The sequence below is a fragment of the Rhipicephalus microplus genome, chromosome X (assembly GCF_043290135.1).
Source record: "Rhipicephalus microplus isolate Deutch F79 chromosome X, USDA_Rmic, whole genome shotgun sequence".
In the NCBI taxonomy this organism is placed as follows: Eukaryota; Metazoa; Arthropoda; class Arachnida; order Ixodida; family Ixodidae; genus Rhipicephalus; species Rhipicephalus microplus.
This window is the reverse complement of record NC_134710.1, coordinates 232,313,709-232,340,826: the sequence shown is the minus strand read 5'-3', so window position 1 is coordinate 232,340,826 and position 27,118 is coordinate 232,313,709. Positions and strand designations below refer to the sequence as shown.

Genomic DNA, 27,118 nt, shown 5'->3' with positions numbered 1-27,118 from the left:
CCTTTTCATGTATTGGAAAACAAGACTATATAATGCGCAGTACACAGGTAGAGGTGTGAGTACTGCACTGAACGCCGCGCTGCAAGCGACTGCTGTGCCAGGCAGCCGAAAGTGTTTTGAAAAGCTACAATGTGGGGAACTTTCAGTGCGGTAACCCGATAGTGTTTTTAAAGGCTACAGTGTGAGGAACAATTGGCGCGGTAACTTAGTGGCGGGCGCAGCCACGTTACAGGTGCTTGGAGGCATCGCTTGGCCAGTTACGAAATCCGAGCATTCTCACGCGTATAGGCAGGCACGCCAAACTTCCTGGGATTTCCAAAAGCAAATCTGCAGTCTTCCTTTGAATGGCGCACTCTGTAATCAGATCACGCTTTGACACGTATGTACAGCCCTCAGTGCTTTTAACACGAACGCTCCACCGAGTGTCCTGCAGTGATTTGATTGATGCTGACACCATGTACCTTTGAGTTCTGCTGCCAAGATGCTAACCATACATGCCGACATACTATCCAAGTCTACCGAGGTATTATCTCGGCAAAAGCGCCCAGCACTTAGCGGCTGGCATCAATCAATTTAGCCCTGGCCACGCATCGAAGTGTTCGTGTTAAAGGTGCTGATGGCTGTATCTTGCGCGTGTAACCCCGCATATTACCCGACTAGACATCTCGATGAAATGGTTGTGGCTGTGCGTGTGGCGTAGCGAGAAACAGGCTATAGCGTTTTCGGTGAGAAAAAAAAATGTGTCGTTAGCTAGAAGCGACGAGCGGCATATCGAGATAGGGCAGCCGCGTGTGTGTCACAGCTGGCAGTTGTCGCGCAGCTGCGAATTTTGTTTCCAGCTGATACTTGGACAAACAGCCGCCAGAAAATATACTGCACGCAATAACGCTCGCCACGTGTCCCTTCCTGGCACATTGAACGAAGGCGCGGTGCATTTCTGTTTTCGATTGATTGATTGATTTGTGGGGTTTAACGTCCCAAAACCACCATATGATTATGAGAGACGCCGTAGTGGAGGGCTCCGGTAATTTTGACCACCTGGGGTTCTTTAACGTGCGCCCAAATCTGAGCACACGGGCCTACAACATTTCCGCCTCCATCGGAAATGCAGCCGCCGCAGCCGGGAATCGAACCCGCGACCTGCGGGTCAGCAACCGAGTACCTTAGCCACTAGACCACCGCGGCGGGGCTATTTCTGTTTTCTTTGAGGGTGTTCCTTTTCTTCATTGCAATTGGATTCAGGTCGCTGCCCCAAATTAACAGGTGAATTATTTAACCTGTCAATCAATATGGCGTTCGTTCATAAAATTGTGATCAGCAGGTGCGCAGCTGAAAATATTTGGGTTGGCAGTACACGCTCCGTGTAGTTCGCGACCATTTACAAAAACCAACGGGGCAGGTAAACAGAGACCAACATGGCGACTCCCGCAAAAGTCCTTATGCCAGTACCTATATAGTGTGAAATGTTTCTTCGGGGAGGGGAGGGTGGCTAACCAATATAGTTCGCGCGTGCCTGTGCGTATTTATACATACACATACAAAATAGAAAAAAAATGTCAATGGATGAGGGGCAAGAAAGCATGCAGCTTAGCCGGGAGAGGGGGGATTGGAACTCCCCTCTTTCGTTGACTATGCCACTGCCTGACGCTATTAAGCCCTATGGTCTATTCATACGCTTTATACACGTGATGCGTGATTAGGATAGAAATTTTGAATATCTGCTGAGTTTTAGCTTCATTAGAGCATTAGTTACTAAAAAAATAGATCTTAGGTCGCTGCTGTCACTGATAATTTTTTCTCGGTTATAGCAACATGGTCTACCCGAATGATAACTCATCTTAACCCTAACAATAACACCTGACAAGTCCTACACATATCCTATGGTTTTCTGTGTACATTGTTCTCCATGCATGTGTACAAGGAAATCTATCCACTGTTTATTTTACAAGTATTATGTTCTTTCTCCAGAAAGTATTGTATGGTGCACCTCAAGTTGGTGGCTCGCATCGTTGGTCCTGTTGCGTGACAGCAGGTTCACGGACTTTGTCCAAAATATATCGGTGTTGCAGCCGTGGATTCCTTCACGCCGTTTCCTCGCACCCCGCGAGCCGGAGATGCCGCGACGGTCGCTAAACTGACCCTGAACAGACCACGGCTTTTCCTCCGAATGGTTATGGGAAGCGAGAGGTATTTGTCTGTCAACGCACCTCTTGCTTTCGAACAGAGCGTCGTTGTGTTTTGACCTTCAACCCCGGTGGCTGGGGTCTGGGAAGCCACGGCCGGGTCGGCTGATCGCATCAGAGGCGGGAGAGCATCATGCAAGAGACGAGAGTCGACCTCCGGCAGCCACAGAGACGGGCTGCTCGGGAACACCACATGTATTCTCAAACGCGCCTTGGGCCCTTTGTTTAGGGTCGCGTAGAAAATAGAGACCCTTCATAATCTTCACCGAGTCCGCAGTTTTATACATCTCCAGCAGTCCTTAACAATCTGACTTAAGGAGGGAGACAAAGGTTAAGGAATTATCAGAGAGCTTCACCGCTTCTTAATTATCCAGTTTGCTACCTTGCACTGTTCAAAGGTCAAGTGGAGGCAGAGAGGCAAGAAAACAAAGAATTAGGGAAATGGCTCTAGAAATGGAAAACGAAACACACACAAGCTCAAAACACGCATGCCATAGTCGTTCAACGAGGCCGGCTTATTACAGTAACCTTCGGGGCACCTTCATCACAGTCTCTGGCAGGAAGGGCTGCATGTGATAAGTCTGGTCGCAATGAAACTGTTGCACAAATCCTCTGTCATTGTCCTTGCTATGCTGCCTGGGGCAGTGGCACTCAACCACTTTATGAGCAATTAGTCTTCGAATGACCTAACATTCGAGCTACCAATTTGTTTTAAATTATGCATGCACTCTTTCATGCTGCAAGTCCGGCAGAAAGCGTGGTCTATCCCGTATGTACAACTGGCCGCATCTGAAAGGAAATATTGCTCTGCTCTCATTGGCCGCTGCTAATAACGGGCGTGTTACCATAGCTGGTTACCCACTTTTGTGCTGGCTCTTGGTGCACCAAATAAGTGAGCGCCCACAGGTAATAGGTGAAAGTGGTGCTAATTTCGAACTGACGCTCGTAATTGCACGTGCGCTCTCCTATTTTCTCTCCTCTTCTACCCCTCGCGCGTGCGGTGCGTTCCCCAGCCTACACCGCGGTGTGCGCAGCGCTGCTCATTAAGCGGGCTGACATGATTACTCTGCGTGATCGATCAATGGCGCAGTGTACGCGTCTGCTATGAAGCTGACACAGCTCGAGGCGTCGCACTGATGCCTTCATCAACGAAATTGTCTTTCTTCCCTCGATCGCCGAACGAGGCGGAAACGTGAACCCGGCCCTTGGAAGAGGAGGCGCCACGTGCACGGTGAACGAATAAGGCATGCAGCGGTATTATAATTCTCTGAACTATCGGTGAGTGGGCGCTTGCAGAGTACACATGCCATCGCAGGAACGCATCAAAGAAGCCGGAGGGCAGACGGCGACGTGGCGTCACCGACCTTGTCATAACTGCGTCAAGTGGATGCGATTGTACTGCCGCAAGTGGCCACTTGCTACGGCGACAGTATCACGTGGTCCGATCGTCCTGCTCTGAGAGTGTTTAACATACAGAGCGGGGGACAAAGTGACGCAGTTTGTTGCTCTTTTAAAGCTAAACGCCACGTGATTGAGAAGGTATTGATAACAACTTTGACAACTTGGAAATACGGAGCCACAGCAACATATAGGTGTTTTCCTGTATCTGAGCGAGTGCGTCCTCTTCCTGCACGATTTTTTTTTCTTTGAGGAATTACTATCTTTTTTGTATCAGCTAAACTGAAGCAACATTATTGGAGCAATAATAGCGCTACTAGTAATAGTATATGAGGTTTCACGAGGCAAAAACACGACATGTTTATGCGGCGTTCCATGGATAGTGGACGGCTCCGGAAATCTCTACCGTCTGCTGTTCTTTAACTGGCACAAACATCGCACAACACACGGGTCTCCAGCACAATGCCTTCATCCAAATGCGACCGCGCAGCTGGGAACGAACTTACTACTTTCACTAGCCGAGCATCGTAACTATAAACTGTACCACAGAGCCAGATTTATTGATTGATATGTGAGGTTGAACGTCCCAAAACCACTATATGATTATAAGAGACGCCGTAGTGGAGGGCTCCGGAAATTTCGACCACCTGGGCTTCTTTAACGTGCACCCAAACCTGAGCGCACGGCCCTACAAGATTTCCGGCTCCGTCGGAAATGCAGCCGCCGCAGCCGGGATTCGATCCCGCGACCTGCGGGTCAGCAGCCGAGTACCTTAACGCGGCGGGGCTACCACCATGCTAGACGATTGTAGTAATCGGATAAAAGAACCATGTACAGCCTAATGGGGCGTCGCCTTTCCAATCAGATTTCAACCTCCCTCGCCAGTGTTTTGCTACTCACATGCTAAAAAAATACCTCCCCGAAGAAACTCGTCAGGGAATGGGAATGCATTTCTTGCGCCGCGAGTATGGCGTAGAAATTATAGTGACGTCTAATAATGATGAGAGGAGGATTTGTACCGTAACCATTCATTTACGCATTCGTCAGCCAGCGAACAGCTGAGAGTGAGGCACGCGCTTCACTCCGTTCATATACGCGTACGAGTGGTACGAGCGAGCGGATGGGAGAGTGGGGCGCAGGGAGGAGAGAGAGCGAACGGCGAGAGAAGGAGTGGCGAAGCACTGCACCTGTCATTGTACCTGACGGCCATTATGTCAGCGTCTTATCAACACAAACGGTACACGAACGCTACAAACGCGTTTCAAACGCACTGCATTGAGGCGGTGCGAAGTCACGTTCGATCGAGTCAAGGCAATGGGGACTATACGGTTGCTAGAGGCAAGTTAAGTGCGCACGCTCGCAGCTGTTGCTATGAGAGAGGGCGATTGTCACTCCCTTTGACAATTGTCACGCGACTGGCTAATTGATGAAGTGGGAGAAGAAAAAAATATATGTGCGAGGAGGAAGCTTCGTTCCACCAAACGAGTGATCACGTCGTTCAGGAGCCCATCCTGAAGCACCGCCAATCATCATACTGCAGGAATCTGGCTTAATTTATTTAATGCCATCGTCTCCTTTCAAAACAAAAGATAACGCGTTCTCGATTCTATAAAATCTATAAAACAGGAACAATAATATATATATATATATATATATATATATATATATATATATATATATATATATATGATGGAAAGAAGTGTGTACTTATATATATACTATCGCTTATACAGGCCACTTTCACGTGCGAGTGCACACGCCTTATAGCTTTGCAGCCAATTTTGAAGATGTTCACGCTCAGCCCTCGTGCGGCCGTTTCCTGATCGCAACTACAACGCATGGCCAGGGGGGAAAAGCATGCTGGTATAGAATAAAAACGATGAGCTAACACTCTTTGCTTGTGACATTTGTTTTAGTGCCACGAATGAATGCTCCATGCGCACTTTTATTTTATTGATTCGTTCCGAGATCATGAATTATGCTTCGAAGCTCCTTCCGAGCGCAATGAAGTCGGGCGATGCCAAAAGTCAGTATAGAGCGTATACGAGGCACCCTGCGTTTCCCGCCGCATGGTTCGTTCCGCGGTTTCGATGAATGTGAAATATAACTGCAAAATATAAAGAAGGGAGATAAATATATGCAGCAAGGACGCGCTGGTAGATAAGGTTTATGCTGACTGAGGAGCGGATGGAGTTCATTTTTTTTCTTCGGCCATTCATTTTACACCTTACTTACTTGTAAGCTAAAGCGATTGCCTCACATGAACAATGAGCCGCGAATTTCCTCAAAGTAATACACAACAGATACATTTTACCCCTTGACCACAACAACAATTGCGTCGTCCTGGCGCTCTTCTTAAGCGGAGCACACTGTCAATAAGAATAACGAACATGCGCATCTGTGAGCCACGCGTCTCATCGGTAATTACAAACAACTTGCGAGGACAACATTACCCAGAGCGGTGCTACCAAGTCGCGATAATGCGCAGTCGCAGGGATGACGTTTGTATGCATGTACAATGCAATCGTATGCGATGACATTTCTGACGTCAAACTAACTTACGATTACCATGTCATTGTAAGTTAGCTTTCCTAATCGGACGATGTAAACGAGATATGGTGCTCCAATGAACGTTGCTCGGCTTCCTTTTGTCGTCTCTGCTTCTGAATGGCTTCAGCATCAACCTAGCTCCGCAACCTAAGGAACCACCTTGTGATATACTACGACACTGCATCTTCTGACGCACTACTAAATTCAGGTCAACCACCTTGTGATATACTACGACACTGCATCTTCTGACGCACTACTAAATTCAGGTCTTGGAGCTGCTCCTGTTGCATACCCGCGTCTCTCTGTGCAACGATAGAACAAAGGAACAAATGCTAAATCATTACAGTAAGGCTGCGATTATTAGTTCCGTAGGTGCAAAGGAAGCGTCCACATAACGTCCTTATTTTTTTAGCATTTAAACTAGCGTGCTCGGCAGCGACTAGGAAGCCCGGCCGAGGGGGTAAAGGGTGATGGAGTCGTGGAAGGTTTTATTACCCTCGCTGCATTGAGGAACAATTTCTTTTGAAGCCTTCGCTTCAGAGTGACGAAAAACAGGAATATATACATGTAGGCGAAATGAGAGCTGCAAAATGAGCGCTGCCTCCGGCCCCTACGCTCAAAATACACTTCGGGACCTTCAAAATGACACCGACACAGCAAACAGCCAAGTTTAATCTTCTTCTAGCGAAATCAGGTCATCTCCAACCACTGCGCGTTCCAAGCACGTGCCAAATTTTAAGCGATACGGGTGATAGTTCTGCCGGCAGTCGATGAGAGGCGCATCAACACTTTATGCACCGTACCAAACTTGTATAGATACAGTCTATTGGCTTGCTCAATGAACTAAGAACATGCACCCTGACAATGGCATTCAAGCTATCATTGGTTGACGCAATCGGGCTGTGCCACTAAGATCGTCTTTGAAAGGAGTTCAGTCAACCCCTCACATAATTCTCATCACTACCAGTAAGTTTGCACTAATCATTGAATAACAGCAGTTGCACGTATCGCTAGGTCATATGTATCACTGTTTTTACTTTTCTCCTCAATATCTGCTCAATGTATGCAAACTCTAAAAAGTTGCGTACGGGAATCAAATTGTGGAACTCAAGATGGCAAAAAATGACAATAAAAAAGACGAGCGAGTTGGATAAAATGCACTCGCAGAATAATTCGCGACTCCTTAGTTCCGCCCCGTATATAGCGGCACTTTCACATTGTTTTCTGTCCATAATTTTATGATTTGCCATACATGGAAGGTGCAATACACGTTCCGAAGAATATCCTTATACCATTACGGCTCAGACCAAATTCAATGATGCATCTTCCTTATATTATATCAGCGCTTTGTATGTTATGCCAACACTTAGCTTTTGGCTACAATAAATGATTCGCGACTAAGCCTGTATTCCCCCACTTTCCTGGGGCGCTGAGAGGACGAACGATGCTGCCAAATCTGGCGTACCTAACTATATATTTTAGTCTATATGGCATTGAATGTGAGACAAGTGAGAGCAGCTCCGTGGTAATTCGCCTTTGCGAAGCCTTAGAACTGACCACACAAGTCTTCATAGGAATCTGTCTTGACCTATCGCTGTTATTTCGCCTCCATGTTACGCGGCCTGTGGAATGATGGGCGACTATAAAATGCAGGGTACGAATACCCCATAAAAGGGAATGCAGGGCAGCAAATTACAGAAACGTTTATTCGGAAGCAAAACCTGGTTTTTTTAAGGGCAGAAGAGCTTGTGAAAATATGTACGCTATCTTATAGAGTGCAGCATTATGCCCGAAACCAGGCAGTCGTCTGTGGGGAACGTTGCAGTAAAGGTGTCCGGAATAAATTTGACTGCACGGGTCATTTCACGTGAACCTACTTTCTGATAGCATGAACATTTTTGCATTTCTCTCCCTACCCAGGAGAGGCAGTAGTGACTCAGCAGCAGAAAGCCCTGCATGCACTCAGACAACATGGCGGGGGATGTTATTTTGACGCACGCTCATGTCAATCTAAAATGTTGTCGTAATTTTTTTCTTGAAATAGTTGTACTTCAAGGATAGGTTGCTCACTATGTGAGGCGCTGACTGCTCTTCATACGCGATAGTTGTTTTAAAGATGTTATCCGCGAAACTACGGAAACATCCCTAATACGCCTTCCACTGCAGCTGTCCTCTCAAATATATCCCGCTATTCGAAAATTATGCACTGAATTGTGCACCAGCGAAGTACTGTATCCTCGGCGGAACAGCGTGAGGCGGTCTTCAGCTTGAGCCGACCCACGTTCCACAAGCGCACACATTCACACTTTTCTTCTCAGTTTCCTTGGAACACATAGTACTTTTCAAGGAACATATCCTAAGCGACACCCACAAAAAGTACTTTTAAAAGAAAACGTATTAACGTTTCAACCCTTCCACGGGAGCCTTGTTCACAGTCTACATTCTACATAGCACCCCGCCGACGCCAATCATTTCAGGTGATGCATGTGCACTCACTGAACGACGTACGTTAGATCGAGTCCAAATAGAATACAATTTATTATTATTATTATTATTATTATTATTATTATTATTATTATTATTATTATTATTATTATTATTATTATTATTATTATTATTATTATTATTATTATTATTATTATTATTATTATTATTATTATTATTATCAAAAACGACGCACGCTAGCCGACTGCAGTACTGCTCTCGGTGGGACCACAGCGACTACAAGTGGAATTTCGCTCCGTGGCGTACGCACCTTCGATTACTCCTTTTCGAAACCTTATCAGGTTGTGCCGCTCGAAAACAAAGCGCCTCGCGCTTCCAATTTCTCTAGACTGCCCTGTGGCCGGAAACGCAGCCCTTCTTTTGTCTCTACGGCCAATCTCTGACTCCAGAGACAAGAGGAGGAGGAGGAGTTGAGGCTTGCGAAACGTTAGTCGCGACGAGTTCCATCTGCTCTCGTCCCCGAGCTGTGGCCGCCTCGAAAGCGATACAATATGCATGCAGTGCAAGCCGCGCGCCGACTGTAGAGGCGTGTGTGACTCCAGGACGTCTCTTTCACGCGACCGAGGTTGCTCCGAGTGGAGCACTAACGAAAAGGAGAAGGCATCTGCTCCACTGCAATTCGTCATCAAGCTGCCGCGACCTTCTTGCGTGTATTTTCTCTTTTCTTTGTTTACCTGGTTTTATTCTTATAACTTTTGCTGGCAACGTCTGCTTCCATTCGATCCAAGCGTGAAAACGGGGCTTCCCATCTGTCCTCACTGAGTCTATTTGAAGCTAGTGTTTCTACTCCCCCGAGTTACTACGATGCTGCCGCTCCTGGCGGAAATGAACTGGCAGCGCGGTGTCTCCTGTTACACCAGCGACACATTTTTTTTTTCGGGATAGCATTATTTTGCAACTACTTCGAATAAGCTTTTGCGTCTTCGGTGTTAGCCAAGTAATGAAAAACCCAACTACATGACCCGTTAACAGCAACTATCTGTCGCAGTCTCGGATCACATGAGATATCGCACACAGCCGGTGTTGTGAAATGTTGCCTCATTGCAGCGTTGTCTTATCTACTTGTGTTTTTTTCTTATGGTCTCCCATTTCTCTCTTTCTGAGCTGACGTGGTCGTGCTGGGTATTTATCTTCTTGTTGCTTCTTTTAAGACACAAAGCGGACCTGTGCAACACAACTAAGAAACTAGAGCGCTACGTCAAGATGCCGAGCAGACCTGGAACTTTTATCGCTAAGTCTTATTGCTAAACAAAGGTTTTTCATCTTGCGTGTATCCTATAGTTTCGATAATAATCACCTGATGATTGAGCTAACTACGTAGTGATGGTACCGAATAGCATGTTATAGTGATGTTCTGTTGGGAAGTCAATAGCCGCTGGTACATATCGTCGCAACGTTAGAGCGGGGGCGTGACGCAGGAGCAGGTTGCTCATTTTAAGGCCATGGGCTATCAACTTCATCTTCATCTTTTCGGCCATCTCTAAAAAGCTTATGCCTATTTGTGTTGTCATATTTTTTCCAGTTTGCACGTGATAATGCGAATAAACGGTGGTACTTGAAATCGGAACAGAGAGAAAGAATATAAAAAAAAAGGTACGGAGGTTGACTATACTACGCCCAGTTAGCTGCCCTGCACGTGGGGAGAAGGGAATGAGGGTGTAAAAGAGAAAAAGAGGTACATTGCACCCAACTCACACAGTGGAAGGTTTCACAGCTGGTCGCTCAGTAATGTTGTCTTTCAGAAATCGAGAAGGGCTCGTGAAGCTTTCTGGGCTTATTTACATGAAGACCATGCACCTGAGTGTAGCAACTGCAACTGCGTAGATACCCTTGACGTCGTCTTGTGCCACTGTTCCTAATTTAAACAACATCACCGGACTCTCCAGTGTGCCTTGAGGAGACTGCAAGAGAGAGAGGAAAAAAAGTGCCGCCATATCCACGAAGTGAATGATGATGAGTGGGCGAAGCTCCGGAGGTAAACCTGGTAAACCATGAATCCTCTGTACATTTTGCCCCCTCGATTTTATTACATCGCTCCCCCCCCCCCCCCCCAGCGTACGTCGCCACACTAAATCGAACGATTGCCTTCAACCAATGACACGCGTCATATGCGACATCATTCCTATTTTATAACATCTCGCATCTTTCATCAACTACAAGTACCGCCATCTAGTTTATAACATCTTGCATCTTTTCATCATCAGCTACAAGTACCGCCATCTAGTGAACAGTGCAAGAACTAAACGAGAGGTGGCTACATACAGGAGACGGTACCGCCATCTAGTGAACACTGCAAGAACTAAACTAGAGGTGGCTACATACAGGGGACGGTACCGCCATCTAGTGAACACTGCAAGAACTAAACTAGAGGTGGCTACATACAGGCTACAGGGGACGCACAGCCCACGCCCTAAGGAGCTTCGCCCCTAAAAACTAAACAGCTGGTGAGGCGGGACAAAAGCCCACGCTACACTCCACAGGTGCCTCTCATTTACAGTAAATATTCACTTACATCGAACACATTTGACCCCAGGCTTCGCATGTCTATCGATTTGACCAATCTGAATGCATGAGTGCCCACAGTGGTATACCTGTCTACATTTAAAAGAACGTGCGGTTTTAGTGACATTTCGCCGTGGCTGTACAGCAGTGCGAATATTTTTGTCGTGCATGCTTTGTAAGTGTTACGGCAGTCATAGAAATAAATAAGAAATGAGAAATTTTGCCGTTTTGCGTGCCACAACGATGGATGACAAACACCGTAGTGGGGAACTGCACATTCAATTTGAACACCTTCTGTTCTTTAAAGCGTGCCTAAATCTGAGCACGCGGAGTCTTTTGCATTTCGCTCGCACCGAAAGGCGTGCGCCGTAGTCGGTAATCAAACCCGCTTCCCCACGTTTAGCAGCGCACAACATGCGGGATTAAGGTAAACGGCGGAGAGCGGCGATCTCTCTCAACGACCAAACTTTCTCTCCAAGATCAACCCATAAGTGTGTATACATAACGCAGTCTGCAAACGAATAAATATTGAGCGTGTAGTCTAATTAGCACGGTCAATGACGCTTGGCGACTTTAGAGGCGAGATAAGGGAAGTTGGTCGTCTTCCTTTGCCGATGCCCTTCCGCTGTGGTAGTCTAAAAATTGGAAATGAAAGAACGAAACATAAATAATCGAAAAAGAAGACGCCATAACGTTGTCATAAATACACGCACAGACACACACATGTACGCACGCACAACTCTTCGAAGGAAACTTTGCGCTTTCATTTGCGTCATTCTTGGAACAGACATTTGAAGAAAACTTTTTCGAGACAGCCATGAGAGAGAGAGAGAGATGTAAAAAAAATAAATAAAAATAGGGAAGCTTGGTAAAGTGCCCGCCTCTGTCCCTCATTAGAGGTCACGTCATTCGCCGGGAGCGCTGCAAGTAGGAAAGGGAAGCTGAACGGAAAGAAGAAGCCGACAAGTTGAACCACAGCGCAGTCGCTGAAGTTTCGCAGCACTCTTCTGTCTGCATGAAGAAGTTAGCCGACCAATTAGCCACGCGGGAGCCTGCACTCGAATGCACGGGTCTCTAGGGAAACTGAAGCGAGCGTAAAGTACGCCTCTGGGGAGAAGACTTCGGTCTAGAAGCGTGGTGCACTCTGAGGAGAACGACAGGCTCCTTCGTGGGGTAATCCAAGGCTTCAGGGAGATGCCGTTGTCAACTCACTGAGACGTAGACAGCTCGGGCACATAATTTACGTTCCGTGGACAAAGCAGAGGCTTCCGGGGGTCAGTGGCGAAAAATCAGACGATAAACATAAAAAAAAAACTGCCGGTCACAGAACCATCATAGCAATGCAGTTATATAATGAGAGCGCACGTGACGCACGACAGATTAGAGAATGATGCAGAGGAGAGCGCATCAGTTATCAGCATAATTTTATTGAGCGAAAGTAATGTATCTTTATTTCCCTTTATCAAGACATTAAATTATTTTGCAGGAGGATAAAGAATGAGGGGCCCAACTTTTCTTAATGACAACCACGTGAGCCGGGGAGACAATGAAGTTAAACATAATTTTCATTTCACTGCTCAAAAGATCGGTTGGGCACACCACTTAAGCGGGCATTCAATCGAGAAAGATACGTTTCAATAGGTCCTGAGGTGTGTTAGCTTCGGATATACCGAAAATGCCACTCTCGTATTGCGGATAGCATTGGTATGTAATCCATAAAAGATGCAAGAACCAGAGAGGTAGGGAGACCGCCTTGAAGTTTCGGCACTAGCTCTCGTTGGCGGCAAAGACATTTAATGCGTTGGTAGGGCCTATACTTAATTTGCGCCAGCGAAGATTTTTATCACTTTAGTCATATTGTACAATAAGGGTCGCCTCAAGGACGAGCATAAAATACGAAGACATTGGCTGTTTATAAACTACGCGCTAAAAACTATTGACCTTTAACCAAGAAAGTGTAAACTATAACAAAGTTACTGTCACACGAAAATCTTCCCCTAATTAGTGGTCCCTAGAAGTTTCGAAAAATATACGCAAAACCTTGTATATGCCTTGTAGCTACATTAGCGTCTCCAACGTAACGAGACCGAACTGACAATTTTCTGAAGCTTACAGAGAGCAAGACCATCCTGTAGCTCCTCGAACACTATAGCCTTTTTGCGTAACGTTCACTCGATGTGGAACGAAGGAGCGCCGAGAAAGAAGGACGCGAGCAAGACGCGCACAGGACAGGCACTCAACTTTTCAATGAATTTTATTGAAGCACTTATAGCAGCAAACTATACTTCTCTCTAAATATAGAAATGCTCATGAGTAAGCGGAGAAAAGCGCAAAGGACTGAATCATGAAAAATCCTCTCCTGCGTTATGGGAGGTACAGAGCCACCGATATTAAGTGTCCAGCTATACATTTTAATCTACTGTCACATTCCGCTCCCGCTGTATACACGGAGTTCAGTTTCAACTTCATTTATCGCAGGCCTGTAATCTGCTGTTAGACCCTCCATTATTCATTCTCAGAAGTAGAAGCGTGAAAGACTATATATAAGGGCACGCTGTCTCGCAGAGAGAGCGGCAGCAAAATTTTAACGAGATCTGCTCTCGCGGGTGGCGAACCACAACCGGTTGGCGCTTTTGTCCGGACGTGATGAATCGGGTGGAGACCCGTGGGATTCGATATAGATTTATATAGGCCGTCTGCTGCTTAGCAAGATTTGGAAAGATTGGTGCCCCCCCCCCCCTGTGCCCGTACAGACACACACGTGTGAGTGTATTTGTGTGTGCGTGAAAAAACTTGTTCGTATTTTGAAAACAGTGGTAATGGACTTATGAACCGCTACCTTTTTAACAGGGTTATTATCACGTTAGGCTGAAAAATCTGACGTGTTGGTATTGCATGATTTGAGGTAAAAAGTGTGAAGACAACGGACTTGAAAAAAGACACAAGCACACAGACACATGCACAAGCACACAGACAGACAGACAGACAGACAGACAGACAGACAGACAGACAGACAGACAGACAGACAGACAGACAGACAGACAGACACACACACACACACGCACACACACACACACACACACACACACACACACACACACACACACACACACACAAACTTACGCACACACAGAGTGCCACTTCCAACAAGGTTTATTCCCAGAAAAAACAAACATGGGCAGCGTGTCACGTTTCATAAGCTGCGCAGTCGCATTGAGAAATTGAAACTCTTTCTGCGATAAATATATGGATGCTACGCTCACGCAAAGATCACCGTCTTCAACAATAGAGAGATCCGACGCAAACTACGCATGCGCGGCACGCTGAGCCAGCCAGAAATTTTGCGGAGCGAGCCGTTCGCCAGCTCATTTCGAGACGTGCGCAGCGGACCAGCGTGCGAGCATTCTCCAGCAAAGCCACTACTCGATCGACAGTAACTTAAACCGTGTTCAACAGGTGGCGCAGCAATGCACTTCGCTATCTCCACTGAAACAAGCGGATTGTTCGCTCGGCTATTATTCATTCTTTTGACTTGCGCTCCACTAGCTCCTCCGCTAGGCCCGCTCAGCTAGTACGCTCTAATCTTTGTCATATTTACATTCACGCTTTACGGAGGCAGCTTACGGTACCAGCTTGTACCGTAAACAACGAAAGTAAACATATCAAAGGCTAAGGTGGTGGGGTTCACATTATTCCCCCATCATGGCAAAAGGTATGTGGCCAGACTGAGTCGTGTTTAAACGACAAGTTTAGACATAATTGCAACAATTTCAAGATTGGCAGAGAGTGTCACCTGGAAATACCTTTCAGAGATTACAAGTGTGTATGTATCGAATTCTCGCGCCTGCTATGTGGTTACCGAGAGTCGGGATAAGTGAAATAGCTTAATGAATGACGAAAAAAATAGTATTGAAGCAGCTGATCTTCGCTTGAGTATTTTCATGGAAAAAGAGTTGCAATTTGTGAACGTGTCTGCGTGGTGATGGTAGGCGAGAACGCCGTCTGCATAAATAGCACACATGTTTCTTCTTAAAACAAACTTTGTTGGATGTGGCGCCCGGTGTAGGTGTATCTCTCTTCTTGTCCGTCGTCTTCTCCGTGCTCTTTTCCTCAGATGATTGTCGTATTTTGTTAGAAATCGCAAATGGCCTGAGATTTGCTAACCGATGTTCACTTATTATCAACTATTCATGTTGCATTGAATGGCACAGGTTGAATTATACTAAGACGACTGTTTAGTTATTCCTGCTCATTCATGATCAAATCTCCTCAAACCTACTTTTGCTGAAAATGCATTTGCACATTGCAAATTGTCACTATCGTACTATCAAGTCTTTGCACTGTCCTTCGTCCATGCCTTCTTACGAAGCGATGCATGTAGGCGGCACACTGTGGCCTGCGCCAGCCAATTAGTGACCCACGAGCACTAACACGCTGAGGGGCGCCTATAGAGCAGGTTGTGTGCACAAGAGAACCTTTCAAAATGTGTGTACATATCGCCTTAGCCCGAGTCTCGTTAGACGCGAGCATGACATTATTAGCAAATGGCTACCCAAACCGGAACTTTGCACCACGTATATATCTAAGCTTCGTTTGCACATATATGAATTTCGAGCGACATCGCCTCCGAAGTGCACAGGAATAATATTTTGTTTGCAAATGTCATGCCAACTCTCGTTTATGAATCATTTTTTTCACGGCAGGAGCAGCCACTATAGCACATTCAAGCTTCACAATTTATCTTCTACTGGGGTCAGTGAAGTATTATTTGTGATTCACTCGTGGCTCATAAGCCAGAAATGTCACTGTGAACTTTTTGGCTGTCGTTGACGACGCTAAAAAAAACACAGGAAGAATTTGATTACTATGACGCATGTAATGTTTGGTTTTATGCTGTAGCCATGTCGTTGCCTGCATTCGACATTTTGTACATCATAGCTGTCATGCCCACCATTTGTCTGTTTCAGAATATAAGCAAGATTAGTCATCATGCCGGTGCGCCCTCCTAACTTTTTCATCTTCTGTATCGCTACCCGAACACATGCGCCCGGCGTGCGCTTTTTACGCTGAGCCAATTTATCCGGCGTGGGAAGCAATAAGTCAGATGTGCAGGCGAACGAATGCAGAGAGATAAACGCACGAACACTTTGTGCATTGGGGTGCCAAAAAATACACGTGTGGCTAGTCAAGCCAAGACCAGCTGAGTGCTAATCAGCTGTATGCTTTGCCTCAGCCTTGTGGGACTCGGTGAAAGCTGCGCATTTTTTTTTACGATCGGGTCATAAGTTTAAAAGACCACCTGTTTTTATGTTTGATTTTTGAAATCTGAAAACATTTGAAACAGCCCCACTGCGGTGGTCTAGTGGCTAAGGTACTTGGCTGCTTACCCGTAGGTCGCGGGTTCGAATCCCGGCTGTGGCGGCTGCGTTTCCGATGGAGCCGGAAATGTTGTGGGCCCGTGTACTCAGATTTGGGTGGACGCTAAAGAACCCCAGGTTGTCGAAATTTCCGGAGTCCTCCACTGCGGCGTCTCTCACAATCATATGGTGGTTTTGGGACGTTAAACCCCACTTATCGATCAATCAATCCTTCGCTCATTTTCAATGGGCTGACGTCACGTGGCTCTATTTATACATGCAAATTAAATCTCACCAAAGGGTTCGAAAGCGCGTTTTGTGTAGAAAAGAAGCCGTGAAAGGGGCGTTTTTCTGCATTTTTCTTCTTTTTTCGTTTTGTATTTCATTGTTGCATTATTGCTGGTCGATGCCATCTAGGGGAGATTCACAAGGTTCCAAAAAAGCAACATAATTTTGCGCCATATTTTATCAATATCCACTTCGCGAAGCTCCCTCAGACGCTAATATCCATAGCTCTATACCATGCATTGCTTTTCCTTAGGATACCCCGAAATACGCGATATTCTACATTTATAGCAATCATTGCGCAGCATGTCCCCTAGGTTTTTGCTGGTGTAAGTTCACAGTTTTTAAACGCATTACACGAACAGTTTTACCCGCATAGTGGCCCGCATACAGTGACATACACCAGCTGAGCAATTGACCAGCGTAACATTGTTAGAACGAAATTGCTTCCCTGTAAACTCCATTGGCTCTTGCCACAATGTGGCACTGAAGACTACGCTACACAGAGTGCACAGATTGTGTTTTTAGGCACTAATGCACACTATGTACGTACATTCAGCCAAAACTTATGCGCAGCGGCCACTTTTTTGTCTTTCTGTGCCATAACAATATGGAACGAAGTTACAAAAAGAAGTGCTTCGTGGACATCTGTTTTTGTGGGCATACACTTGCCCTCACATTTTTGAAGCTTAATCCAGTCGTTTGACAAAGATTCACTGAGAAAACTGCCACTGATGCACGATAGGTAAATATTCGGTAGACCGTATCTCACAATGCGCCCGCTAGTGGGCGCCCGGAAACCACAGCGTGTAAGTCTTACAAAACAAAAGCTAAAACCCTCGTCGTGTTCCCAGCACACAAGATCCGACGCCTGGACAGCTTAGTCTAAATCTGAAGAGCCACAAATAATCATTATTCATTCTAGGAATGGACACAGAACAAAGGGATATTAAACGGATGAATCGTTCTACACCACGCACCAAATGCTGGGCGTGGGCATTTCTCGGTCCGCGTTACAGCGTACGCGGTTGTAGCTGCGACGCAGGAAAGGCAGCCGTACTGGAAGCCCCAAGCCGGCCACATTGTGTGTTAATTGGGCTGCCTGAACGAAACGACCCGGGCAGCATTGTTTCTCGCGTGGCGACCCGGAGCGACTAGAGTTGGTTCAGCAGTCGTGGCCCTGCGGGCACCAGAGGAGTCCCTCGCCGCAAGCGGCTGCTACGGCCTCTGATCGAGGCTGATTAACATTGACCTAGTCCTTGGCGCCCCCGTCAGGGAACATGTGCCGGGCTCCTTCCCGTGTCGGACGCTGTGATGAGCTCAGGTCTAGGATTCTTTTTACACAGGCCTCGACGTGCCGTGCTTATCTCCGGCGCCGGAAGACAACGGTGCGTATACTGGCAGTTGTTTCTCTTTCCCGGTTGCCTGATGCTCGACGATTGTGCCGCAGGGGCGTTCGTCGCGCTTCTCCGCCACATTTGTCTTCGTGTTCTTTATTCTGCCTCCACGCTCTCACTGTGGGTACTTGTTGCCCCCTACTATCAACGCTCTTGTTTCTTTGTGCTGTGTGACCGGCTTAACAGCTCTTTTTGTGGACTGGCTTGGAATTGTGCGCAATTAGGGTTTTTTTTTTTGGCCGCGGCTCCTGAACGGAGTGAGTCGTTTAAGTGACACTCTCAGACCATTTTGACACGGAAGTACGTCTCTCATGATCATACCGTGGTTTTGGGACGTCAAACCCCAGATATAATTCCATTTCATACGCTTGCTTGAGGCGGTGGTCGTCTGTCAGGGACGTTTACTTCTGCTAGAAACAACTCTTTTTTTTCTTTCATCTCTAAAAGCTGTAGATTTCCGAGATGACCGCATTTATGTTGGTCGTATTTACATTTGCGCAGTCTAGAAATACAGGAGTCGATGTCGTGTTTGATGGAGTGAAGCTTCATGCAACTATGCAACCAACTCGTGTGCCCAGCTTCAATCGATGCGAAAAGTTCTGTGCCACCTGCGTGTCTAGTTAAGATCGGAGCTTCATTACTGTATGCCATTTGCCTGGTTGCCTAAGTTCAACTATTCTCTACAATCACTCCAACGACGACCAAAAGTGGCTTCTCTAAGGGCAAGAAAGTAAGGTGAGTATATTGCTTAAACGTAACTGCTTTGTGACAAAAACTGGTGAGGGAGGAAAAATTTTGTAAAGGTGGCGTTGGGGCCATATACAAGCGTTGCCGCAGTCTATTCGGTATGTCTTCAAGACTGCGTCCTACAAGCTTCTATGTCACAGCGCAATTCAGGGTGGCGTTCACGGCTTTACCGTCGTCCTTCTCTTTCTTTTTATTTTCTGTGAATCTACGAAAGTTTTCTTTCCGTTCTAGCACCTCGTCTTATTCTTTTTTATTGAAACAGAATATACAAAAGCAGACTTGGTTGCCCTTGAATGATGAAAGTTACTCATCTCATAATGATGACAACAGAAGACGTTGCATAATCCGAAGGAACAAAGATTTCATGGGTAGATAAATAGCTAATAAGAGTTGAAGAGGATTTTTACATGGACCCAGGGGGGGTGGGGGCATTGCTATATATGTGAAAAAAAAACTTGATCAGTCTTTGTACAGGCGGGACATATCTCACTAGGAGGGGGGTGGGGTGAGAAAACATTGGCAATAAGAGAAAATGCGACAAAACTGAACATAGAGGATCGCTGACGGAGACAATGCTAAACTGCTCGTAATTGATGGAGCCAGAACAATCTTGTGTATTGAGAGCGTAATAGACGTAATGTTCAGTTGTCGACAGCCGAGGGGCGCCGCAAACTTCGTAGTGGGCTTAGTGGTCGTGTGTCGTTACCTTCTGCGCGTAATGACATGGCGTATAGGAGAAAGCGGTGAAGCAGAGACGCATCTGCTTATACGAGGTGACCTCGTAATTCAGGCGAAACGTCTAATGGAGGTTAGCGCCACTCGTTCGTGGTGACGTATTCGTGCTGAGGGCCGTTCGATTGGCTCGGTGCGTGACCGACTGTGCCTCTGCGAATGGCGCCTCTGTGGAATCGAGCAAGTACAGCGCGCATTTGGTACTTGCTGCCATCCAGGCCACATCGCAACCCTTCGTTTGCTGGCTACCGCATCTATTCTAAATGGTTGTACGCGCAGCACGAAGCTCTCAAGTTATGCAATGTTGTTCTTTCAGTGTGTTTAGCATGAACGTTATTATGTTCCACCCAAGAGGACCTCATGACTGAGTCATGAGCTATCATGGCGCAGTGAACAAAGCTGGAGTGTATTATAGCGCTTTATTTTACTGAGTGTTCGGAGATGCTGCTTCCAGCAAACTATCGTTTAGAGTTACCTTACGTTTTGTTATTATTTGAATTCGTGCCTGACTTAGCATCGGCAATTACATTTTGAGACATTACAATAGGGTGAGTAGAGGGAAAATAAGGGAAAAAGATTGCCTTCGAGCGGTTTTAGGCTAATGCATACAGGGCTGTCTGAGTTTCTTGTTAGAACACAAGTGGTGCATACAATAATAATCCATATCGCTCCATTTAGAAGTAAACTTCTGTTTATTTTCATAACTAGACAAATTCTACCCATAACCCTGCCGAAACTACGTGCGAAACTCCATAATAACGTTCCTCTTGGACACTGGACGCGTCCGGACACCGTCCTCGAAGGACATCGATTCCTTTGGAGGTACTTGTCCCAGAATTCATTTATTCCTTCTTCCATGCAAGCTTATGTCCGCTTAGATAGAGTTCGGTATCTCGGAAGAAAATATAACGCCTAAAGAAATATCATTACGTAAGGCGCCACATTACCTTGATAATGAAGAAGTGTTGCTAACATGCGGAACTTCACTTACATGTAATAAAGAAAGAATGGGATGAGAATGGTTATCATGCACTCAACCTCCTCTCATTTTTTTGTTTTCTTATCATATTTTACATTTATCTGTTCAACCAGCATAGTGGGGAAAAAGACAGTGTAGGAAAGAAAGTGAGGGCAGAGATGGGAAAATGAAGAAAAGGCCGAACAGGCTGAATTCGGATGGCTACCCTGCAGTGAGTGCTTAAAGATGAGAAGGGAATGGACGTTAACACGCAAACGTGTTAACGCCTGGGAATGACAAACGGCGGCCCGTTCAACAATACCTGCCTTTTTTGCCCATTTCTCCAAACTCGCTCCACTTCACGTCGTCACTGCATGAGCGAACAGTACTAAAGTTCTGAATACCTAATTCGCACGTCAAGAGGAGCTCCTATTTTCACTTTTTTTCCCTCCACCCGCTGTTCCTGTGCTGGTGCAGAATCAGGCGTTGTGCCTCTGTCGAGCATTCCACTCAGTTATTCGTTGAATACTCACGCGTGACTCTTGGCTGGCGTTCTGTTGACAAAATTCAACGGTGCGACGCCCCGTCCAAACTACTATACCGAGCGCGGATGGCGACCAAAGTACCCATGGCACCATTTCTTTATTCATGAATTTTCGTCCATTGCTCCCGTTGCGTCCCGTCGTGTTGTGTACCCGGTGTTGATGTCTGTCGTCGTACGTTTCTGTCTACCCGTTGATTGCTCGTTCTCACACCGTGTGTTGAAACCCGGTTTCGAAACTAGGTCCGAGCACGGAAGTCGAGAATGTGACCCCCCTCGAGTCTCTGCTATGGCACCTGCGCGGCCACCCGAGCCAGCTGCGAGCAGCCTGTGCAATCCCAACAGCTGCCACTGTCGTGATCGCCCTGAGTGATGGTGTGCACGCGTTTGCTTGCTGCCGTGTTGCAAGGTGCCCGCGGAACAGCGCGCGGAGCTGTCACGCCGCCGTGATAAAGTGCCCGAGTCCAAACTCCGGAGTGGTAGCGAGAAATTATTTTTTCCATGACCCGGCGAAATTTTCGTGCGAAAAGAAAACAGCACTTGGAATGGGACATGCTCGGCCTTTCATGGTCCACCTGTAGCGCACAGCTTTGCATACTTCTTAATCTCATTTGCAATGTTTTAGTCTACAACCTTTTTTTTTTGGGGGGGGGGGGGGGCGAGAAAATGCGGGTGCACTCCCACGTTTTCTTCGCGCCCTGATATAAACTATATTTAAAGCGGCAGCACACCGACAAAATAAAAGCACCATTTTCTTCCGTTTCGTGTCAGGGAGCGAGACCTAAAAAATTACAAATATGTGGAGGGTATACGTGGAAGTCGTGTTTAGTGAGTGACACTATAATAGTAGCTTCTTTAGTGTGTATACATGATATAATTCGTTTATTTTATTTTTATTATGTCCTTCAACTTCCCATCTTTCTAATCTTCTATTCTGGTTTTGTTGTTTTTCTATTTTTCTTTTTATGATGATTTGTTTGCAAACTGATATTTGTGTGAAATTCTTCGTATATCACTACACAATGCTGAAGCACATAGCCAAATCCACGCTCTAATATCCAAGAGTTCAAGAGGCGAAAGCAAAGTAATGAATCGCTGATGAGACAACGTAGTGCGATTCATTAGCGGTCTCCTCTACAAACGATCCATCGGTGTAACATTTCAATCCACTTGTACAAGTATATGGCATCTGTGGCCATTTGTTCTACCGACAGACAATTAGCGCCGGCTATCGCTGTGCGGGCCAGAAATGGTCCCTCCATAAACGGTCGCTCATTTCTCTTGTCATCGGCACAAAGTAGAGTTCACTGGTCGATTCGCAAATGTCCTTTGCTTCACGTCCACTACACTGCGGCGACTAATGAGCGTATAGCAAAACAGCAGTGCACTTTCTTCTGTCGCGGCACGTTGGCCCGTCTTTGTGCCGGAAAAGTGTCCGCTGCAGCTTGCTCTGAAATCTCTCGCCACATGCAGGCATTTGGCCAACTAAAGGCCGGGTTCATGTCGTCGAGCTGAAATCGCGTAATGGCTTAGGAAATGATCACAAAAGGCTACGTGCTCGAGCTAAGCGCATCATCTCGTCACACGCGCAGCCGTGAATCATTTGCCTTCTTGGCAAAAGGTCGGCGATCATTCGTCTTCAGTTCATTCCCTCTGTTTCCGCGTAAGCATATGGCATGCACTCCTCTGCTTTCACTTGAAGGTCGACGAGCTACGAGAAAATACCGCTTGCCATCGGCCGCGTTCGTTCTTTCACTAATAACAATACAGCATGGTGCTGTCGTGGCATCCTCGTACGTTCGTTTATTTTCGCTCTGACTTTTTAGGCTAATGGAGACGCACGCGCTCACAGTGCCATAGTAACAAACCTTCGTTCGAATAACGGAGCACCTGCGTTTGAATCAGCAAATCGTGAAAACTTTTTTTGCTGTGTGTTCAGTGTCTTCTGAGGAAAAAAAAAGAAAGAAAGAAAGAAAGAAAGAAAGAAGAAAGAAAGAAAGAAAGAAAGAAAGAAAGAAAGAAAGAAAGAAAGAAAGAAAGAAAGAAAGAAAGAAAGAAAGAAAGAAAGAAAGGAAATGAAAGTGAACAGATATACATGATCGACGAACATCTTCGAGGCTCAAGTGCACATCCATCCTTTGCTATACTGTTAGCACTTGGCGAGCTTTATTGGCACTCAGAACGTTTGTCATCGAGTACGTCCGTGCCTATCGGTGCTCTTCCTTCGACTTCTTGCTGCTCATTCGTCTGACCGTCGTTCTTATCATGGATGCTTCGAAGAGTGTGTATCTGTACGATAGAGTACGCTGCTGCGACCATGTCTGCAATCGATGCAAGAATAGCGCACAGCAGTGACATCTTCTGAGCTGTTGATCTCAAATTCTGGTTGGTTAATGTCAAATATGCATATGTAGAGTCAAGGTGCATAAAATGTATTCGCAGGTAAGCTATTGCATGCATCCGCAAGGTTTTGAAGAAACACAGCATTTTTTTTTCTTTTATGGGAGCGCTACGACCAACATTATACATAGCGTCTACTTTCTTTTTCACGCGGTCGCTTATGCTTCGAATCTTGTTATTCCTTCTGCCTCTTCTCCTTGCTTTATTCTTGCCTCTCACGCGCGATCAATAAAATTGAATGCACGCCAAACACTGACACTTGTTTTCGAGTTCTTCTCTGGTGGGGCTTTCACAATCTTTGCGCCGTGATATACCTGGACTAGTGCTGGCGGCACAATCAAGCACGTGCCTCGTAATAAAAGGGCCGTGAATTTGCTTAACCACTCTCGGTGGGCTTCACTAATGGATAGCCACACAAGTTGCGAGGTGCGCGCGTCCTTGCTTGCGGGCGGCCGCAACAGATGGAAATCACGTATGCCACGCGCGCGAGAACCGAGTGTTGCTACAGAAGGAGATGAGGTGATCGAGTGGCTATCGTATATTTCCTTGTCTGGGCGAAAATAACAGCTGGCTGCATGCAGACCTTATGGCAGAAACCGCGAGCAGCGACATAGGTTTTATTCAGTTTGCACGTAGGTATAAACCACCGATCATGATTCATCGCGCATAGCCATCGCGCGCTCGGTAACGTTTGCATCAGATAATTTTTTTTATTTTCTCACCTTTTTAAAGACATTAAGCAATATCTGTGAGTCTTCTTGGCAGACTAGGGGAGTAAGGTGAATACGCTGTAACCCAATGTCAAAGTTATTTCCCTATGAGCTTTAATGGCGATGAGGTAAAGATGCCGTTGTTGTTTGTTTTTTCGCTGTTATCGGCTAAAAGTGAAAGATACGGGTAATAAACTAGAATCGCGGCAAGCAGGCTAAAGAGCTGGCATGAACCCAGTGGTTGATTTGGAATTAAATCCAGGAACATGAAGCACAAAAAAAGATGGGAATTCAAAAAAAAGTTGCATTGCCGCAAAGGCGGAGCAATGAATGCGATAGCAACAAATCGGTATGTCGCGCGAAGAATGGCGAGCATGTTGAAACGTGCCCGCGTTGCTCACGCACAAATGACGCACGAAATGTACTCACAGGTACAGACGATCGCGAATAGCTGCTTCGCTGTGCCTGAAAAGTGCGTCCTTTTCGCAAACAGAGACTGTGCAACGAGTGCATTGACCTTTGGCCACCGCTAACTAGAACAGAATCGTTCCGGTGAAAGCCCAAGTCGTACAACTCTTCCCACCGTGCGATAAGCTCGCGAACGCGTGAGCGTCTACCCCCCTCCTTCCGCGGGGCAAAGTATTTCAGTGGGAGATGAACGCATCAGCGCACGTCATCGAGTCATGACGATCTGGCAACGCGCGCTCATTGCGCCATCTCACTGGTAATGAGGAAAGAACCATAGTTCCCCCAAGATTGGTATTGCTAGCGCTAATTGGTAGATATGAATAGGTCGCCATTTCAACTTTTTAGGGTGGCGCACCTTCGTGACTCAGTGGCCAACGCCACGCTCTCACAAGCAAGAGGTCGGACGTTTGATTCTGCTCGCCGGAGTTGTTTTCTGGATTGTTTTTCTTCCTTGCGTTTTCCTATATATAGATACGTATGCATATACAGTGGGCGACGGCGGTCACCGACGCCAGCGGCAAAGTCCAGCCGAGAGTGTCCGTGTAATAGCTATCGCATTAAAAAATAATGGACACACACGCACGATCAAGCGTTCATCGTTCACACTCAAGCATGTTCACTTTTTGAAGCCCTAAAACGCAGTAGCATTTTATGCATCCTTTTGTGGTACTGACGCAGGAGATCATGCATGAGACGCTCTGTACATGACATTTGTGTCCATCATCTGCATTTTGAGTGCATGATGGTAGCATCGTCGATGGAAAGGCACGGGTGCTTGAAGGTCCTTTCAGAATTCCATGTGTGTGGCTCTCTCTTCAGACGAGCCCATTTTTTAGGGGCGAAGCTCCTAAGGGTGTGGTTCTGTATACATCCGATGGCGTTTGTTGATGATGTACGTAGCTACCGGTGGCACATACCAGCTCTGAGCGGGTATGTGCCACAGGGGATGCGAGATGAGAGATGGCGGTACTTGGAGTGTTCACTAGATGGGCGCACGGACGGACGCATGGACGGAAGGACAGATAGACTGGCAGACTGATAGACGAATGGATGGACACGCGGACGGACGTATGAACAGATGGTTGGACGCATGAATGGACGCGTGCATGTATATCATATGACCATATGAAACCAACCATTATCCGGAACAAGCATTGACCTAGTATTTGCAAATTTTCCACTACAACCTCTACAGGAACTGCTCACCCTTCATTTCACGGGTCATAAAGCCGTCATAACGAAGGGACATCGCAAGCCATCCATCATCTCTAAGAACAAATAAAAGTTGCTTTCGATATATACACATGCAGTGTTTCTCATGTCTTTACACGATGATCGACTGGGCGAATTACACACGAAAGATTCACGGTTTTACCGATGATTCTTCCGCTCATTCGTCATCATTTAGCCCGTGGATATACTTCGCCAACACCTCATAATTCACCCCGTGGATATGCTGTATTTTTTTTTTTTTTGGATGAGCGCAGCACTCGTTTCGAGGAGACGTGCTAGAGGTCATTTAGGTCACGTATGGCGAAATGAAAAGTGCTAAAAGGTTGCTTCACTCCTGCACGGTTGCGCAATTGCGTCACAAGAGACTCTGCGAGCAGTACTCGTATGGGTTGTAGACTTCAACAAAACTGGTCCCTTGGTACCTCGGTACCCGCACACTTTTGTACCGTACAACAAAAAAACACAATGATAGCAATATTTCCATCCTGATAATGAACACAAGGTTTGGGAGGATGCATTTACAAGGCACTGCAGCACCAACTTACATGAAGAAAATTATAAAACACTTGTTTGCTTAAAAGAATACCTGAATTTCTTTGTGGATTTGTGCTACAAGCAGATGATTGTTTTCCGTTTCATAACCCTTATAAACACCTGGTGAGTTTTCGCCGAACGTATCTGCAATTTGCATGCAAACGTTAATGATACAGTTTTTTGGGGTTTAACACCCCAAAACCACGTGATGAGTATCACGGATGCCCTACTGGCGAGCTCCGAAAATTTCGACCATCTAAAACACAGAGGCCTCATGCATTTTCATTATCGCTTAAAATGTGGCCGCGACGTCACAACTTTAAGTGCGAAAAAATGACGAAGTTTCAAGTTATTCACCATCACCACTTGTGCACGCTGCAATCAATATCGGGACTGCAAATCACTCAGATTTGTAGTAACATAATTAAATTGAACTAAAAGCCCATTTTATTTATGACAAAGTGTTCATTTAAATGCGCTTGTTTAAATTTGTCTTTATCAAGCACATGCTGGCCTTAAACGTGCTCTTGGGGTACCTACGTCATGAATGGTTAATGATGATGTCATGACTCTTCCACCCATACGTTGATTACAGGTGTATGCCTGCACGGTCTTTGA

The 27,118-nt window shown here is 46.2% G+C and overlaps 1 protein-coding gene across 6 annotated transcripts in view; it reads left to right on the top strand.

The window, feature by feature from the left end:
• The window catches only part of LOC119187884 (GTPase-activating Rap/Ran-GAP domain-like protein 3), a 458,831-nt gene that overhangs the window by 262,453 nt on the left and 169,260 nt on the right, over positions 1-27,118 (top strand). Inside the window, exon 1 of one of the 6 annotated variants that reach the window (XM_075878792.1) lies at positions 18,042-18,168. The exons of the other annotated variants lie outside the window; for them this stretch is intronic. Coding sequence (XP_075734907.1) covers positions 18,095-18,168 — 74 coding nt within the window. The 5' untranslated portion in view covers positions 18,042-18,094. Of the gene's footprint in view, positions 1-18,041; positions 18,169-27,118 lie in introns of those variants that run through there. 6 annotated transcript variants of the gene reach the window in all.